The sequence below is a fragment of the Pleuronectes platessa genome, chromosome 5, assembly GCF_947347685.1.
Source record: "Pleuronectes platessa chromosome 5, fPlePla1.1, whole genome shotgun sequence".
Taxonomy (NCBI): domain Eukaryota; kingdom Metazoa; phylum Chordata; class Actinopteri; order Pleuronectiformes; family Pleuronectidae; genus Pleuronectes; species Pleuronectes platessa.
The window spans coordinates 5,424,366-5,443,343 of record NC_070630.1 but is presented as its reverse complement, the minus strand read 5'-3'; the positions used below and the strand labels follow the sequence as shown (position 1 = coordinate 5,443,343).

Sequence of the window (18,978 nt, the reverse complement as noted above, 5' to 3'; positions counted from 1 at the left end):
CTCTGATTCTCGCTGTTTAGACGTTAAGTGTGACACGGGGAGAAACCGAGCCTGCAGCTATCGTCTGACAAGCTGGCTGCTTATTATAGAGGCACAAGTGCATGACATCAGATTGATTGCCTTAACACACACACACACACACACTCACATGTGCATTAAAAATACAAAACACGCAAAGTTTGTGCGGCAACACCTCCGCAGTATAATTTGGATTTCGGAGCTGGAGGTGTTTAGGTTGCTCCCGTCCACTGAATTAATGGGACACGAAGAGTGGGGAGAAATAAGGTAGTGTCAAACCTTCATATTCCCCCTGAAGGAGGTGATAACGAAATGACTTGAGCACTGAAGGTGAAATAGATGGTAAATAGCTCTGAGGCAAGCAGAGCAAGACCAATCTGCTGTCTGCAGGAGCAGAAAGGCAGCATTAGATTCATTCCCCCTTTCAGTGCACCTATCCTGGCTGGGGATTAAATTTAGGTAAGTAATTCTCACTTCTTTCCTCCGCTCCAGTATATGTTGGAGGGGGGGAGAGGGAGGTAAATGCGTGCACCTCATCCATCTTTGTCATCGCTCATGTAGCCGTCCACCGGGTCCTGTACACGGGACAAAGAAGTCGCCGCCTGGCCAAAGCTCCTGTCGGTTCCAACCTCTTAGAAACACACATCACTGATACAAGCAGAAATGCGTCACGTAGACAACTTCCTTTCATAACAAACCAGGTTCAGCACAATGTGATGAAATTAGAAGCCACGGGGCCCAAATGTACCAAAGCGGCTCAGACAGAAGAAAAGAGGAAGAAACCACACGAGTGCAGTCGGAGCTGCAGCTCGTTGTTCCAGTCAAGGTTCGGATCCGAATCTGATAATTAACGTGGCTCTAAATTAAGATTGTTTATAAGTTTCCTCAAGAAGTAATCAGGTGTGAAGACCAGTGCCGTGGAAGAGGAGGCGTGTTTTTCTTATTTCTGACAAAAAAAGTAAACTTCTTTCAACTTCACTAATTAACGCACCTTCACCCGGCAGATGAGGAGCACAGTTAAAATTAGCTTTGCTTTGCAGTGAACACCAGCAGACTCCTGCACGGCACAGGAGCCGATGTTTATTCCTGTGGAGGAAATTTGTTGGCAATCGATGAGACACACAATCGGGTCTGCGGGGCAACAAAAGATTCCTTTGCCATTTATTTGGTCTTTGAATGCAGTTGTTAATCTCCTGTATTGATCCCTGGAAGTGTGATCTAATGACTACACTTCTATTGATGAAGACATAAGAGGGTCTGGACGGAATGTTTGCAAAACTCAATATTACCAAAGCAGTTTTGTTTTCATACTTTTTACAGGAATAGTTAGGATTATGCAAAAAGTACTCGGAGGGATGTTGTTACGGGCGAAGAAAGAAAACTCCTGGTGCAGATCCGGCTCTACAATGCAGCAACGGAGCAAAGTGCCAATTTAGAGAGCCTCTTATATTATTATGAGAAGTGTCAAAAAGGTTTTGCATGATTATGAACCAAACCACCGAGACGCCCGCCACAGTCTAAATAATTCATGGGAGACACGGCTTTGACACGCCTCCTCAGACTCAGTCAAATGTGAGATCCTTCGAGCGATAACACGTTTCTATCGTCTGGAACACGTCTCATATCACCTCCCGAGATGCTATCGCTAGATTGTGAAAACAAGTAAAGAAGCTGTTACCGACATGTCGCCTGAGAGCATCAAGGAGGAGGAGAGTTCGAATATTTACAGGGAAGTCACGCAGATCCGTGCAGGATTCAGTCCTCGGTGCCTTGAGCTCGACCCTGCAGCTAAAACACATTCTCAGTCCACACGGGTGCGAAGGTGGTCAGGGATCTTGGTCTGCTCGCTGCTCTGTGGAGCCCTGCTGGTTGTGCAGGTTGTCTGTTCAGCAGAGAGAGGATCTCGGCGGGGATGGTGTGAACCCGTGCATGGTAACAGGCTCTGACTCAGACACAAGGGCAGACAGCCAGGAGGCCAAAGAGAGCAAATGCCCTGAAACGACACGCGTCCGGGGATTTGTCTGTCACCTGCTTGGTGCTCATGAGATTAATTACAGAGGAGGTTATGTGTGTTTTTGCCCCCGATAGTTTGTTTGTTTGTTTGTCAGCAAGATTAAGCAAAGTGTATTTCAGTGGAACTTGAGACACAGGCCAGGAAAGAACCCATTAAAGTTTGGCACGGATCCGTCCCTTTGTTCAGACCTACGCCAAAATGTAATGAGTTCTTTCCTGGCCCGTCTTTAATGTTGCAAGATATGATATATATGACTGTCGGCCCTTGGTGGAGGTATTTGTTAGAAAAGGTGAAGCACTCAACAGAAGTAGGGACACGATGGGGTTTTTAAAGATTCATCTTAAGATGTTATCACATGAGGAAGGTGGGGATGTGGAGACTCTCCAACGTAGATGTGGATAATTCAAGAAACAACTAAAGTAGACGTAATAAATTCAATTAAAAAAAGATAAACAGGAGTCAAACAGTTCAAATAACAAGTATAGACACAATGAGGAAGGAAGAGGTAAACAACAAGAGGAGATAAGATTTTAAAAGGTCAATAATGACATTAAAAGTAGCTTGTGGAAAAGGTTTGTGTTACATTGCTAATAGAACATTTGAATTGTTCTATTCTAGCCTGCAACTGAATAAACATGTCAAACTACAGAGCTGCGGCTGAAAACCACTTTTTTACTCGAGCTTGTTGTAAATGTTGACAGTTTTTCTTTTTACACCAGAGACGTGAATTATGATCAGACTTTTATTCTTCCCGCAGCTCAGCTTTAAGAGATTGTAAATGACCAAATCCTGAACCCATACACATTCAATTCAGCTCGATTGTATATGTATAGCACTAAATCATAATTTACATCATCTCAAGGCACTTTACACAGAAGGTCGAGACCTTTAAAATGATAGAGAGACCCCACATTAAACATGAACCTTACCCCAACCATGACCTTCAAGCTAAAGCGTAACTGTCAGATTTTAAAATGTGACAGAAAGTGAGGGTCGGCCAGAGTGTGTGAGGACACATTCCCAGAATGTCCTCAAAACCTGTCCGTCACAGTGTTAAGACATATATGAGGACTTGTAGTATATGTCCATATAATGCACATATAGACCCGCTGCAGTACAGAGCTGCTGCTGAGAATCTCCTCTCCTCAACCTCCGTGCAGCGACTGACAGTCTCTCTCCTCACAACCGGAGCCAGAACTTCCGATGACTTTTTTTTTTCTTGTAGCAGTTCAGCATTAAAAGACTGTAAAGTTCACGTTTTTTTACAGTAACATGCACGAACAGCTGCTTTTCACTTCATACCTGCTTATTTTCCCAGCGGCAAACCATCTGCACATAAACGGCCACTTCCTCGAAAAAGGGCTCGGGCTTCTGCCTGCGATGCGTTCGGGGAAACTTGTTCTTTCTTGCAGAGGTAATTGCTGTTTGATATTGACTCTCGCATCCGGGGGGGGGGGGGGGGGGGGATGTTTTGGTTGGGGGGGCCGGGGGACGTGAGGATTCTTGTACAGCAGGACTCGACTCGCGCATTTACAGTCTTGTGTGTCAGCTCCCTGTAAATTTTTGTTCCAGTTCTGAAGGTTATGATTATGAGGCCGGTTTTAAAAAGGGGGGCGGTTCACATGCGTGTGCACTATCACCTGGATAACCCTGTCATTAAGTTTCACCTGGATTCATGTTCATTCTGATATAAACAGATGTCCGAGGCCAAAAGGTGCAGACTGTAATCCTGGATTCGGTCCCTGCTCGGGGAAAAACTCAAGTGTTTCTCACAGTCTCAGTCGTTTAAAGTCGGAGATTACATTGTGATGAATATGGAGCCGGGCTTCTGCTGCTGGAGAGAAATTAGTTGAGCACACGGAGAGGGCACAGGAGCCTTTTGCAACAGCTCGGCTGAATCTCATCCAGAGAAGCCACTTAGCACTGTGGGAATGTCAGGCTAAGTTCAAGTGAAATCAAGCAGTCAGTGGGAGTGTACCAGTTCCCTCGGGGGGACGCCTCTGTCTCTGCTTGTGCCTCGACTTTTCATCTCATGTTCACATATATGAAACTGTCCAGACATTTGCTTTGTTGTTTATGCATAACTATACATATGGTGGATTTTTCTAAGGACTCGTGTGATGTATTTTTAATTTCCCAGAAGGAGGAATAAGGGTTGCATTTTTTTAAATCAATACTTCCCTTCTTTTATTATTCACAGTTTATTTTAGGTATGAAGAGATTTTACAAGTTAAAAGAAGCTAGTAGTAAAGAGGAAATCTAAAATTATATATGTATTTTTTTTAGTTTTTCTAATAAATGAGGGTTTTTACACCTCATATTGTTTTACATCTAAATCTGGATCATCTCCACTTGCATTCAGGAAACCTTAGATGTGCTTTGTGGCTGGCGCAGGCTGCGGCGGTGGCGGCCGGGCAGCCGGAGCCCGGGAGACGGCGGTTTACCTTTCAGTTAATGGGCCGTAGCACTTTGAAGTTCACCGTTTGTCTGCTGCACAGACCTTATCTGATTACCGGACTAGTACAACAGGGCCCGAGCTCCTGGCTGCCAACCTCGGGCTAGTAGATCTGATTACCGCTTCTGCTGGGACCCGGTGCAGGCAGCCAAAACCATCTTTGTGTGGTTTCGCCGGTGGAGAGAAGATTCTGGCAGCTGCGAGCCTCTTGATGCAGCGCTTCATTGTCCTGCCTCGGCTTTCAGGGCAGATTAAAGCATAAAAGTTTTCTGTCCTTTGCTTGCACCTGAGAGAAACATCCCAAGGCTTTCCCCAACAAGTCTGTTTCCCCTCTCAGATCTTGTCCACCCAATAGTAATATTATAATAATATTATAATAAAACACTTCCTGACAAAGCAGACTGTATCAAAACATCATCCGAGATGCAAATCACTCTGAAGATTAATTATACCGAGCAAAGTAATAAACTATTTTTTTCCCTGATCAGTAATTACACCTGGCAGCGCTGATGGACTGTTTCTTCCTGCTCTTGTTTTTATTAAATCACATCATCACAGTTACATTATGTATTTGTTTTTGTGGAATTCATTTATCGCTCAGTTCAACATCCCCTCTGCTCCCTCTCTCTCTCTCTCTCTCTCTCTCTCTCTCTCTTCCTCCTTGCTTCCCACTGTGTGATGAGAAACAGCTAAGTGCTGTTCTGAAGCCAGTTGTCAGGGAAACCACAAACTCTTCCCATGGCTGTTGCTATTTACTTAATTTATTCATAATTTATTCATAATTCGGTCACAGCTGCAGATTTTTTTTACAGCTCAGTAGCGGCTCGTTCCTATTAGTCGTAAAACAATGATGTATTTGATCAATTAGGAGAATGTGAAAAATCTCTGTAAATAAAAAAACGTCCTCTCTGGTTTTGGTTGCATCCCTTTATCTTTTGTTTCTTCTCCGTGCTGTAGAGGGAGTGTGAGCGACTCCCTGCAGAGTGCACACGGAGGTCTGAGCCCTCGAGCAAGCGTTACACAGGCAGCGTGTTGTACTCTGTGCGGAGGTAACGTGTGTAGCGAAGGGGTTAAATGGAATAACAGTGGGTGAGTTTGGCTGCAGTGGAATCTCGCCCTCATAGAAACACTAATTGCAGTCAGGCAGGCCCGGGCTGGCACGCTGAGCTCGACATCCTCCAGACCTCCTGTCAGGCCTCCTGTCTGCGGCTCAGACCCATCACCGTCCCAGTCAGCACCTCCACGCTCATCCACAACAAAACCAGGAGACGCAGCTCTTTTTTTTTTTTAATCTTTGAATGTAACTCACAGATGTAGAAAGCACCCCCCCCCCCCCCCTCTCCCCGTGAAACATTACCCCAGGAAGTTAGAAAGTGTTGTTTAAGGGCTACAATTACCACCTGTGGCTGTTTTCGATGCAAACGTTCCCTCATTTTCTCCTGTAATCAGAGATAATCTCGGCAGCCATTACCGATTTAACTCAGCTATTACAGCGAGCATCCAAAGTGTCCTGTGTGAAACAGCGGGGGGGGGGGGGGGAAATGATTATGCATCACATCCACTTATTCACTCTTACCACTTGTTTTTCCTCCCCAGCGCCCGTCTTCTACTTTGGCAACACGGACCACCACGTGGACGAGAGCGAGGGCTTCGTGGAGGTGCAGGTGTGGAGGACGGGGACCGACCTGTCCAAACCGGGGACCGTCACCGTGCGCTCCAGGAAGACGGAGCCCGTCTCGGCCGAGGGTACGTGTCCGTGCTCGGCAGCTCTCTCTGACAGGTGGTTCTGGATCCAGACTCAACAATAGGCGTCAGTTGTCACCCTGTCACTCAGGAGTCCGAGGAGACGTTAACGCCGGGTGTCGGGCGGATGACCGGAGGAATGTAAACATTGGTTTTGGGGTTAGGAGGCGAAATCACAGCTTTTTTTTTCTGTCAGGCCCTGGGATAGACATGGTGCTGTGAAGATAATGGTGGTCTGGGTGAGGACAGGGATTTAGGAATGCATTACGGATTGTTCTGCACGTCAGTAAGTGCTTTGGACTTTAAGACCAGTTGCTTTCCCAAGCCTTCCCTGCAGCATCCATTATTTCTCGCCCTCAGGCAGTGTGTTCCCCCCCCCTACACACACACTTTACAGAGATTCACACCATCTCTTGCTGCATTATAATTGTACAAAAAAACAGATAACCAGCATCTAATCGTATGCAGCATGTTCAAAATGCAAGTCCACACTTACACACACATAACTGGGTCATAAGTACATGAAGAAGGCCTGCGGGCAAAGGGTGAGCTCTCAATACCCAGTCTCTTCAAAGAATGGCAAATGAATAACCTGGTTGCGCTCGGGGAGAAATCCAGTTTTTTGCAGCGCTCCTTTAATCACGCAAAAAAATTCCAGCTCTTCACGGCCATCGACCCACGCGGTAGAAAGCATCATTTTTGCCAGCGATGCAGGGAATATCGTTTCATCTCACTCGCCGACCTGACATTCACAAATTAATTATGAAGTAACGTGTGCTGTCGTAATAAGATCAAGTGCTGTGTCCACTGGTCCCTGTGGCCTGATCTGTGGAACACAACCTGACCCTGCAGTGTGTTGTGTTGTCGAGCAGCCGGTGTAGATTACGTGGGGATCAGCCGGAATCTGGACTTCGCACCGGGGGTCACCATGCAGACTTTCCGTGTGACCATCCTGGACGACCTGGGCCAGCCGGTGCTCGAGGGGCCGGAGAGGTTTGAGCTGATTCTCCGGATGCCGATGAGCGGCGTCCTCGGGGAGCCGAGCAGATCCAGCATCCTCATCAACGATTCTGTCTCCGACCGTGAGTGGAAATCTGGGTTTCTAATCAAAAATGTGCTCCTTTTGAAACTGTTAACCACGGTGATGTACGATGTTTACTCTCTATTTCTGATGTTGATTTATGGCTTTAATAATGTTCCAGTGCCAAAGGTGCAGTTCCGCGATGCTGTGTACGTGGGCAACGAGGACTCGGGGCGGATCTCAGCTACCGTGTACCGCAGCGGTGACATCAGCTACAGATCCACCGTGCGCTGCTACAGCAGGCAGGGCACGGCCCAGGTCATGATGGACTTCCACGAGAGGCCCAACACCGACGCCTCCATCATCACCTTCCTACCAGGTGGTTCAGCTAAGCCGATCGCAACAGGATTTAGATTCTCTAATAATTAGGACACAAGCAGTCAATCACTAATTTTCCCGTTACTGTTTTCTTTTAGGAGAGATTGAGAAGCCTTGTGTTCTGTTGCTCGTCGATGACACGGAGCACGAGGAGGAAGAAGAACTCCGTCTCGTGTTGGGAAGCCCGAAGAGTGATTCTCCTTTTGGAGCGTCTGTCGGAGGACAGAACGAGACGCTCATCAAGATCAAAGACGACTCAGACAGTATGTTGTTCTTGTTACACTTGTTCTCTTTCAATATTTCTGTTTAAATCCACCTTGTGCTGAATTTATTGGCTTCTGCCGCGTCTGCACCACCGCACTTGGTGGGAGTATTATTTGGGAGGACGTCTCCAGATAATTAACTTTTGGAGCCGATCTATCAAAGATCTAAGGTCGAGATCAACAGAAATCTGGTCTGAAAAACACAGTTTCCAAGATGTCTCTGTAGATAAAAGAGCCGGAGAGACAATCTACCACAATTATTCCAAATCACATGATATCACACGAAAAGACATCATGATGTTATAGATAGATAGATAGATTACTTTATTCATCCCCGAGGGGAAATTAAGTCGTCATAGCAGCCGGTACATTTGAATACAATAAAATACAATACAATAGAATAAAATATAAAATATAAAATATTGCGGTAGAAAGAATAAAAACAGAAACACAAGATAAATAGGTAGATAAGGTGCAGTGGCAGATGATGGTAATAGTACTGATGATATGATGGTAATGTTATTGTTAGATAGTATATAAAAACAGTACAGTAGTATATATAGTATATAATATATATTTATATATGATAGTAATTATACCAATATAATAGCATATCATACACGATCAAACCAACCAACCTACTAACCAATGATATCAGCAACACAATTTAGAGTTATTTAGATCTTGTAGTGATATGGTATAAATTACACTATGATGATTATGAAATAGCATTATTACAGTGTTATTACACAGTTATGCATCAACCGTCCAATTATTTTTGTATTAAATTGACCACAGTGGATTTACTGGGAGATTAAAACTGTGTTGGTTGCTTCCTCAGAGGCGATCATTATGTTCGGAGAGACCAAGTTCAGCGTGAACGAGCCGAAGGAAAGTGGGCGAGTATCTGTGGTGAAGATCCCGGTGCTGCGAGTCGGAGACACATCCAAGGTCTCCGTGGTCCGAGTTCACACCAAGGATGGATCCGCCACCTCTGGGGAGGACTACCATCCCATATCCGAGGGTAAATCACACTGACAGACGCTTTGTCATCAGCACAGCCACCGTGTTGACGTTTGCTGTGGGAAAATAATTTTCATATCTCCTTTCTTGGCAGAAATCGTGTTCAAAGAGGGCGACACCGAGCACAACGTGGAGGTGGAGGTTCTGTACGACGGCGTCAGAGAGATGAGGGAGGCGTTCACCGTTCACCTGAAGCCGGATGAGAACATGGTGGCGGAGACGAAGGTGAAAAGCGATACCGAATTAGCATGTCATTTAACTGCCGAGTGTGTAGCTACCTGGCTAACGATCCCATCACAAGCCGGCAGAGGTTTGCTCCCCATTAACATCCTCGCACCTCCTCCTGTCAATCAACAGATGAGCAAAGCAATAATCTACATCGAGGAGATGCACAGCATGGCGGATGTCACCTTCCCCTCGGTGCCCAGAGTGGTTTCCCTGCTGCAGTACGACGAAATCGACAGGAGCAGGGACTCTCTGCCTCTGGCTGGATACCCGGTCATCTGTGTCACGGTACGTCCCAGCTCACAGACCAGTAAATACTTTTCAACTTGGCAAGTGATTCATGGACCTAAGAGTTTGTCTCGTGAGTGCATTTCCAGACAGGTGAATACTGTTTATGAGGTGTTTTACAGATCTGCACACCTGAGAACTCATCCGCAGCAGAGAGATGTGTCTTTGGCTGCTCAGAGATTTCTTAGGTGCGGTCGTAGATTGTAAATAAAGATGGACGATGCATCTCCACCTACTCTTGTTGGATGAAAATTAAGCCAAAATATCCTGTTATCGCTTTTAATGTCATTTTGTGCAAGACTCTGCACAGCAGTGATCTCGGGTAGGAGCTGCAGTATTGAGGAACCCCCCACGACCTGTTCTCAACCAGTCAGGATCTTATTTAACTGGTTTCGGTTATTCTGGTTTTCCCAAAGGCTTCATCGGAGCTGTGTGCACTTCTCAATCATAACTCTTCTATCTTTTCCCTTTTCCAGGCCTGTAATCCCAAATACCCGGACTACGACAAAACCGGCTCCATCTGTGTGAGCGAGAACATCAACAACACCCTGACCCGCTACCGCTGGCTCGTGAGCGCCCCCACCGGGCCCGACGGCGTCACCAGCCCGATGCGGGAAGTGGACTTCGACACCTTCTTCACCTCCTCTAAGCTCATCACTTTGGACTCGGTCTACTTCCAGGCCGGCTCCAGGGTCCAGTGCGCTGCCAGGGCCGTGAACTCGAACGGGGATGAAGGCCTGGAACTCCCCAGCCACGTGGAGTCCATCAGCCCGGACGAGGGTGAGTGCCGCTCGCTCTGCTGCTTCAAACGTTTGGTCTCGCTCATGGAAAAAAAGAGCTTTAACACGATAAGCAGCTGCCGGCGGTGATTCGCTCTCCCGCCACAGTTCTCGCTGTCTTTGCTCTGACAGAAAACTGGCAGACAAAAGGAATTTTTCCGTTGAGGATTTTTATGGAAACAAAGTGTTTGATTGTTTGATGTTTTTCTTTCTTTGTCTTTTCGGTGTGTGGTTGCAGGGATGTGTCAGCCTCGTGTTGTCGGCACAGTGGGCGCCGAGCCCTTCTCTGCCAAGCTGCGGTACACCGGAGGGGAAGACACCGACCATCCCAACCTCATCAAAGTGACTGTCACCATGCCTCACATCGATGGTAAGAGCAGCCGTTTTCATCTGTGGAAGTATCGATTAAGCCCCTTTTCAACTGGTTAACAAACCCACTAACACCCACTCACATCGGGCTTTTATCTGCAATGAGAACGAATTCAATCGGCATCCACACCTGCAGCTTCTCCAGCACCGCGCCATGAAATGCATTCAACTTCCCGGCGTCGGCTTGATAATAGCCACGAGCGCTTGGTGTACTTATTGTTATTTAAGTCTTGGGAACAACGTGCAACAGCAGCTTATTTCTTTGTATCGTGCAAAATGCAAGCGATTTTTAAACCGCTCCTGACACGTTTGTGTTGTTGAACGTGACGCGCTCGGGACAAACAAAACAGAAAAGAGTCAAACAGCTTCTTTAGAGTGTTATACCTTCTAGTTTTGGTACTAGTGAAGCTGGGGAAAACCTGTGAACCCTTGGTTTAATATGTCCTTGGTTAACATTCCTCTGCTCCCCCTTCACAACTGATCTGTACGTATCCTCCCTCAGGTATGTTGCCCATAGTGTCCACCCGGCCCCTCTCTAACTTCGAGCTCACGCTGAGCCCTGACGGAACCCGTGTTGGCCACCACCGCTGCTCTAACCTGCTGGACTTCACCGAGGTCAAGACCCGCCATGGCTTCCTCACCGACGCCACCAAGAATCCAGAAGTCATCGGCGAGACGGCCCCTTACCAGTTCAGCAGCTCCCTCAGGGGATCTGGCACGCTGCGGTTCTACAGAAACCTCAACCTGGAGGCCTGTCTGTGGGAGTTCACCAGCTACTACGACATGTCCGAGCTGCTCAGCGACTGCGGAGGCACCATTGGGACTGATGGACAGGTAGGCAACCCCCACCGGTGAGCGGCGGCTCACCTCCGACCCCCCTTTGTCATCTTTAGACACAAGGTCAATCAGGCTGTTGAACCCCCCTGACTCCAGGACAGGAATGTGGACTTAATAGCTTTGACTATTTCACATTTTCATTCCACAAATCCACCTGGATTTTCAATCCTGATCAATCATTTACAGTCATATTAGAAACGCTTCTTACCTTCTTGGCTTTCCTTTAAAGAACCTAAGTAAATACCGACCTGCAGAGAAATCATCCATTATCCTCCGTCGACACCCACGTTAACCTCAGCAGCAATAACTAACCCGACACCCTTGCTTCCTTCACTTCCTGGCAGGACCATTTATTTGTCCTGTCGAGGTGGCAAGTCAATAACCAGCAGCCTCATAAAACCCCTGTTAGTTTGTTTTGCCAAGTGCACAATCTTTGCAGCAGCAGCAGCAGCTGTTATGTGTGGAGATCTTAAAGCCCTCTCGGTCTTCCCGGCACACATTCCTCCCGGCCTTCCACATTTGCATTCACCCTGGTAACCCACTGTTAGTTTATTTGCATTTAATTAAGGTGGAGTGTTGATAAAGTACAGTGCACGAGGAGTGCACGGTGCACATCATGGTGCAAGCCTCATGCTACGCTCCATACTGAACATTATTCATTAACGCTCTGCAGCACGGCTGAATATGTTCCGCCTCTGAAGGTATAGAAGAATTTATATTGCTTTGATGTGACTCCGTCATTTTTCATAGCTTCAGGTTTATTTAATAACAAAGATGAAATCAGGCTTCACCAACTTCGTTGCCTGCAGCCACACTGATGGAAACTTGACAGTGATGAACGTGTCTGGACAAGTGAGCAGGCGGCTGATAGTAAACTGCACCTCGTCTGTGAAGGAAGTGAATCTATAATCATGAGCATTGACTTCTTCTTCACTGATTAGTGTCCACACTGATCAGGTAGAATTGGGTCGACTGTGCCTCAGGAGACAGGAGTCAACCACAAACCAGAGGGTCAATGGTTCGATCCCCAGCTGATTGTCCAATGCGTTCTGAAGTTTCCTTTGGCCGGATACTGAACCCCACGGCTGTGCTGGTGTATGAATGCTGGTTGCAGCTGCTGCACAAATAGCTGTACTCTTTTATACGAAGTTCAGTGACGCACAACTCTGCACGAAGAACTAGAGAATCAGTCGTTGCCTTTGTCATGAACGTGCCGGTCGCCTCAGCACTGCACTTCCTTGGGCCCTTAACAATACACATGCCGAGTGTGAAAGCGATAAGAGGAACAGTTCTCAAGATAAGGGTTCAACAGACAGACAGAGATTTCTGGATTTATTAGATAGATAATCTGATATTTTATAGAGTCAGACTACCAAGTGTCAAACGACCTAAAAAAAAAGCACATATTAAGCCATGAAAGCTGTTCTTGTCCCTGTTGTTATCCCATTAAGGGGGAGAGTGTGTAACTGTCACCTCTTGGACAAGCTCGGTGTGGAGACTTCATTGCTATGGTGACTGCTGCACAGAGCCAGACCCTGGTGCACAGCCTGAACCACAGGTACCACGTCTGGATCTGTGAGACAGGAACATCGAAAGAAGACAAATCCTTTGCTGGTTGGGTGCTGATCTGTTCCTCTGACCTGAGCCCCCATCGGCAGGTCTGTGGGGGGGGGGGGGGGGGGGTTGAGCACCGGCAGTTCGATGCAGGCCGGGGACCAGCGGCCGTGTCACGGTGCAGGGCTTAGTTCCCAGCTTAACACGACCACGGGAAACTATTAAGGACCAGCAGGTTGTGTCAGAAGGCCACTCTGCTAATCATTTGCCTGAGCTCGCGGCGCCCGGAGAGGGGGGGGGGGGGGGGAAGGCACGTCTCCACACGAACACAGGACCAGTGCAGGCAGGCACCGCTCACAGGTCAGAGGAAAGTGCAGATACCAGAGAGGCAGCACTCCCTCCGCTCCCAGCCCTTCCACCACTGCTTTTTTCGAGGGGGTGGTGGGGGGGGGGTTCAATTCAATTCAATTCAATAGAACCCGACACACGTACTTGTACTTGACACATTTGATTTGCAATCTTTAAATCGATTTAGGTAGAAAAAGGTTTTAAAAAAACTGGCATGGTTGTCAGAGCCCATGAGCCCTTTAAGGGAAACGTTAAATCTTACAGCTACAGACCATCAAGTGAACTTAATGATGCCGACTGGAAGTTAACATTCCAGGCTTGATCTCCCGGTGAAGTGGGGGTTTAAGTTCCCTAATGTATGTAGAGCGCAGTCCATTCAATTTGTAATTAATGAAGCACTTTTCCGAACAGAACCTGGTTTTATTCGCTGTAGTTGTGGTTTTTATTAGAGTAGTGTTCCCTATGTCCGGATATATTGTATATGCACCTCATTCAGGGTTTTAATGGATCTTACTCTGTGATATATGATTTTTATATTTTGTTTTACTGCAGGTGCTGAATCTGGTCCAGTCCTACGTGACCTTACGAGTCCCCCTGCATGTGTCCTACGTCTTCCACTCGCCCGTGGGAGCAGGTGGATGGCAGCACTTCGACTTGCAGTCAGAGCTGAGGCTCACGTTCGTGTACGACACTGCCATCTTGTGGAGGGATGGGATCGGTAGCCCGCCAGAGGCTGAACTACAAGGCAAGATTTTAATAGGAGCATCAAACTGAGCATTACTGAAAATGACTCCCGTTAAATGACAACTTTTTAATATGTTAAATCTGTGACAGGTGCCCTCTACCCAACCAGCATGCGTATAAATGGCCACGGACGACTGGTGGTCAACTTCCGCACTGAGGCTCGGTTCAGAGGCCTTTTTGTGTTTGGACATCCAGGTACTGAAGATGAAAACTTTTATTTTGTATTACATTACAGTTCATATAAGTCATTTATATGTAAAGATTATGATGATAGTGCAGGAGAGAAATTATTTCTATTCATTAGTTAAAATTATGGTATTTTTCGGTATTTTTATTATATTATTTGATGGTATCCCTGCCTTTTTTTTATTTGATTATGTTGATTATACTGAATGTCACATTTAACTTAATTGATATATTTTCCCATCAGCTTCACCTCTCACCTCCATGGTCATGTGTCCGGAGCACCCTGGTTTGACCTTTAACATCAGCCTCGTGAGGAATGAGCCGACCTACAACCAGCCCATCCAGCAGTGGACCTTCATCTCCGATTTTGCCGTGAGAAAACATTTAGTTTTTCTATTGCAGGTAAAATTGTTTTATGTTTTGTTTTTAACTCTCCATAATTTCCTCTCTCAGGTGCGTGACTACTCGGGCACGTACACAGTGAAGCTGGTTCCCTGTACATCCCCCCCCAGCCTGGAGTACACCATCCCTCCTGTGTGCAACCCCAGAGAGCCTCTGACCTTTGACCTGGATATTCGCTTTCAGCAGGTGACTTCAACTCGTCCAAAGATCGTTGGAGAAATTCTCTGCAATGGAGATTAACTCGTACAAGTACATGGGCAATGCTGATGTAAACAAAATATGATTTTCAAAGCACATGTGGGACTCTGCTACAGAATCAATGATGGAAATGATGAATTAGGCCGCATGTATGGATGAAGTGACTTATTTTAGCTGTAGTCTCAACAACTTCTTTTAATTCTGCACATTTGAAATAAGTTATTGTTAATTAATCTTTGTGAAGGTTTAATATTTAAAGTAAAATTTCCTTCCTCTACTATTCGTTGACCCCGGTTGAAATACTCCCTCCTGATCCACCTCAGCCAAAGTTTCATTAAAAGGTGTTAATCGAACTGACAACAAGAGGTGGTTTTAATATTTTTATTTTCCTAAAGCGTCAAATAATCCAAAGTAGTCTCCACACAGTTATAATATAATATTCAGACATACTGTAGATGTTGTACACAGATCCCAGTGATGTGTTTACTGGGATCAAACTCTCTTCACCTTGTGCCCCAGACAGTTAACCCCGCTCGGCCTTGTGTCTGAATGATAATGATGATGATGATAATGATGATGATGATTTGTGTGTCTTTGTGTCGTCTCCGTGTTCACAGGTGAGCGACCCCGTGGCTGCTGAGTTCAGTCTGAACACGCAGATGATCCTAATCTCCAAACGCTCACTGTGGCTCTCCGACGGCTCCATGGGCTTCGGACAGGAGAGTGACACGGCCTTCTCACAGGGTAAAGCACCAACACACCCACTCCCTCAGATCCTCAAGGCTTACTGCAATTCTACTGAGCCCAAAGCTGAGAAACAAGATGTTGAAAAGTCTTTGAAAAGTCCTTGAAGCTGCTGTCTGAGCATAGTCTGCTATTCTTTATTTAGTCATGTGTGTTTCTCAGTGATGTGATCCGTGTCTCTCTCCCCTCAGGGGATACGGTGTACAGCCGAGTGATGGTGGATCCGGTGCAGAACTTGGGCGACTCCTTCATATGTAGCATAGAAAAAGTTTTCCTCTGCACCGGAGCCGATGGATACGTCCCCAAATACAACCCCAGCAACTTTGAGTTCGGCTGTCTGGCCGACGCGCCCTCGATCCTCTACAGATTCAAGATCATTGTAAGTAACTGAAGTTTGTATGTCTCGTTATGTGTCATGTGCCGTGTGTCTATTCAAAGGTTAAAATTAATTCTTCCCTGCAATTCCAGGACAAGGCCCAACCGGAGACCCAGGCTCGGTCATTTGGCAGCGTGGCTTTCAACGCCTTCCTGGCCGTGGACGACCCCGGAGCTTTGGCTCTGGTGAGACAACCTGGGTCCGACGGATTCAAAATGGATTCCAGGGCTCTCTTCCAGGTCAGTTTACAGGTCACGTACAATAAACACATTCAATACACAACTAAGAACAATGCACATTCTCACGTTTCTCTAATCCTTCATGCATTCCATCACGTGTCACAAGATGCTTGAGTATATGGTTTGTATATTTAAGGGTTTGCTTTGTGTGGCCACGTAACTCAGTCTGGATTTAACTGTTAGGGAACTGGTGTAATGAAAACATACAGTAACTAGAATGATCCTCATCTCTGCCAAGGCCCAACTGTCCCTTAATGAAGCCACATTTAAATTCCTTGAAGGATTGACTTCTTCTGAGTGCCGTCCTACTATAAACTCATCGAGGGGAAAAAGGGAACTGGTGTTCTTCAAATATTTGTACCATAAAAACAACCTAAAACCCTAATTTATGAAACAATATCTCTTGCTCCCCTCAGGTGTCCACAGGACGAGAGTGGTACATTCACACCATCTACACCGTTCGGTCCCGGGACAATGCTAACCGTGGCATAGGGAAGAGGAGTCTGGAGTACCACGTGATGAGCCAGCACACAGACCTGCCTCCAGAGGGTCGAGGACGCGTCAGGAGGTCGGCCAACGAGGCGCCGGATGTAATCGAGGAGATCGGCGTGAGCAACAACCGGGGCACCAACATCCTGCACATCGCCCTGGACCCCGGCGCCCAGCGGAGGACGAGCCCCGAGAGGGAGATCTTCACCAAAGGGATCGTCCCCCGCGAGGTCAACCAGCGAGAGGACGGGGACGACGGCCTCGTGTTGATCATCGGCGTCTTCGTGGGGCTGCTCCTCACGGTGCTCCTCGTCATCGTGGTGGTGCTGCTCGTCCGGTCCAAGCGAGAGAAGAAGAAGGACGTCCCCAGGACCTCCAGCAGCGCCGAGCCCATGATGACTCGAGGCCTCGGGGGCGGCGACAGCTCCGAGGTTTAACCGACCCGGGCGGTGGAGAATCTTTTAGTTGACATGTTTTTTTTTGTTTTTTTTGCAAGTGCCTCACAGTTAGACAAAAATTGAAGATTGTGTGAAGCAACACAAATTACAAGAGCTTTGATTCTGTTCAGAAAATCTACTTGAAATATTTACGGGATCACTTTCCTCACGGCCTCGCACTGGACTGGACTCGAACCGGGAGGCCGACCGCGCCAGCCGCTGCTCCAAGGCACTTGTCAAGTTGTCATCGATCACTTATTGATTTGCTTTAGATGCCACTTGATTCCAAAAAAAAAAAAAAAATGTTTTTATGTTTCCAAAGGTGCTAACGGAAGACGCCTGTTGACTTGAACGGTTATTTGGTGTTTTTACCGAGTAGGTCAAGAGGAGCTGGAGGCTTTGTGTGGTTTGACTCGCTGCGTGAGGACAACTGTCCCTCGGTCGCTCACACTGAACCCGCAGAGAAAGATTGGTCCTAAAATTCAGTGCGTGCCTAAGGACTCACAGGATGTTAAAAGGTTTTCACGATGTGTTTTGTTTTGTTCTGATCAGCACGACGTCCGACTCGGGCGAAAAGAATCATTGTTTTGTCATTCGATTGAATATTTGTTTTTCATCGTTCTCTCACGTTTCTGCATGGATTTACTTTTAAATTTGTTTTGAAATTGTGATTAAAAAAAATGCTGATTGGAATAGAAATTGGGGGAAAGAATAAGTGTCTGACCTGCTGCATTTTCCACCACTTTACAGCCCAAATATTCCCGATTCTGATTTTAACACATGTGGCACTAAATTCAACAAGAGAAAAGAATCCGTAGTTTTTGAACCAGCTGGTCTGCAATGTACAGTGAAGAATAGCAGTGGTTTCCAGATCCTCTGTTTCCAACAGGAATCACTTTCACTTCGAGGAAACGCTGGTGTGAACTCCAGTCGTCCATCAGGATCATCCGAGGCTGTAAATCCCTCCAACAGCAGGGCTTCATTTTCACTGTGCTGATATATTTCTTATATCGTCTATTAGCTTTCACTTAAAGGGAATGAAATGTTTTTTAACGCTCAAATCATCGTCCTCATTATGACAAGTTCCCTCCCTGGTTTTATTAGTTTTAAATGTATTTATTTATTTTTCAATTTCACTTTGATTTAGTTGCTGAAACAAATATAAATAGATAATCATCATTTTTGGGGGGTAGGACTTATACCAAACAGAAATACAGTTCTTGTTTTGTGTTTGCATTAAAACATTGTGCAAACAAAATGAGACGTGACTCAAAGCTTTCCACACATCAGTGTTTTTGTTTTGTTCCTCGTTCGTTTCAGATCCAGGCACCGGATTGCCATAAAATCTGATTACCTCACACTACTGAGACATGCTCCTATCACTACTTTATAAATGTAGCGTGTGTTTGCAATTTAATTTTTCTCAAAATTTGAACTTCTATGCAACCTGTGATATCACACCTTCATCAAATGTTTACTCCCAACTATGATTATTTTGTTTTTTTTCCTCAGTGCACGAGTTGCTTGCTCATTTAGGTTTAACACTGTATCAATGTACTGTGGTTTTTCTCCTGTTCTTTTCCCACTCTAATGCTTTTGAGTGCATTCTGAGCTTTTTATGCACATGTATGTATGTATATACGTATGTATTACATATGAATATACCATTTGGATGTTTTGTGGGAATGGTTATTGTTAAAGAAAATGCATACTGTATGTGCTGTAAGTATTTGTAACATAGACCAGAAGCACAACGTGGTCTGCAAATAAATAATTTTTCAAGAAACTATTTGACTTTTTTCTTTTTCAGCTCAGGGCGGCACGGGGGGTACAGTGGGAAGCGCTGTC

General features: G+C 46.1%; 1 protein-coding gene across 1 annotated transcript in view; it reads left to right on the top strand.

The window, feature by feature from the left end:
• The window catches only part of frem2b (FRAS1 related extracellular matrix 2b), a 58,297-nt gene extending 39,381 nt beyond the window's left edge, over positions 1–18,916 (top strand). Inside the window, exons 7-24 of the mRNA XM_053422918.1 lie at positions 6,084–6,233; positions 7,103–7,312; positions 7,433–7,630; positions 7,728–7,892; positions 8,734–8,916; positions 9,010–9,140; positions 9,273–9,428; positions 9,905–10,208; positions 10,446–10,577; positions 11,079–11,410; positions 13,868–14,060; positions 14,150–14,254; positions 14,490–14,617; positions 14,699–14,833; positions 15,463–15,589; positions 15,781–15,968; positions 16,058–16,204; positions 16,621–18,916. Of these exons, the coding sequence (XP_053278893.1) occupies positions 6,084–6,233; positions 7,103–7,312; positions 7,433–7,630; positions 7,728–7,892; positions 8,734–8,916; positions 9,010–9,140; positions 9,273–9,428; positions 9,905–10,208; positions 10,446–10,577; positions 11,079–11,410; positions 13,868–14,060; positions 14,150–14,254; positions 14,490–14,617; positions 14,699–14,833; positions 15,463–15,589; positions 15,781–15,968; positions 16,058–16,204; positions 16,621–17,130 (3,494 nt within the window). The 3' untranslated portion in view covers positions 17,131–18,916. The remainder of the gene's footprint in view (positions 1–6,083; positions 6,234–7,102; positions 7,313–7,432; positions 7,631–7,727; positions 7,893–8,733; positions 8,917–9,009; positions 9,141–9,272; positions 9,429–9,904; positions 10,209–10,445; positions 10,578–11,078; positions 11,411–13,867; positions 14,061–14,149; positions 14,255–14,489; positions 14,618–14,698; positions 14,834–15,462; positions 15,590–15,780; positions 15,969–16,057; positions 16,205–16,620) is intronic.
• The last annotated feature ends 62 nt before the right edge of the window (positions 18,917–18,978 follow it).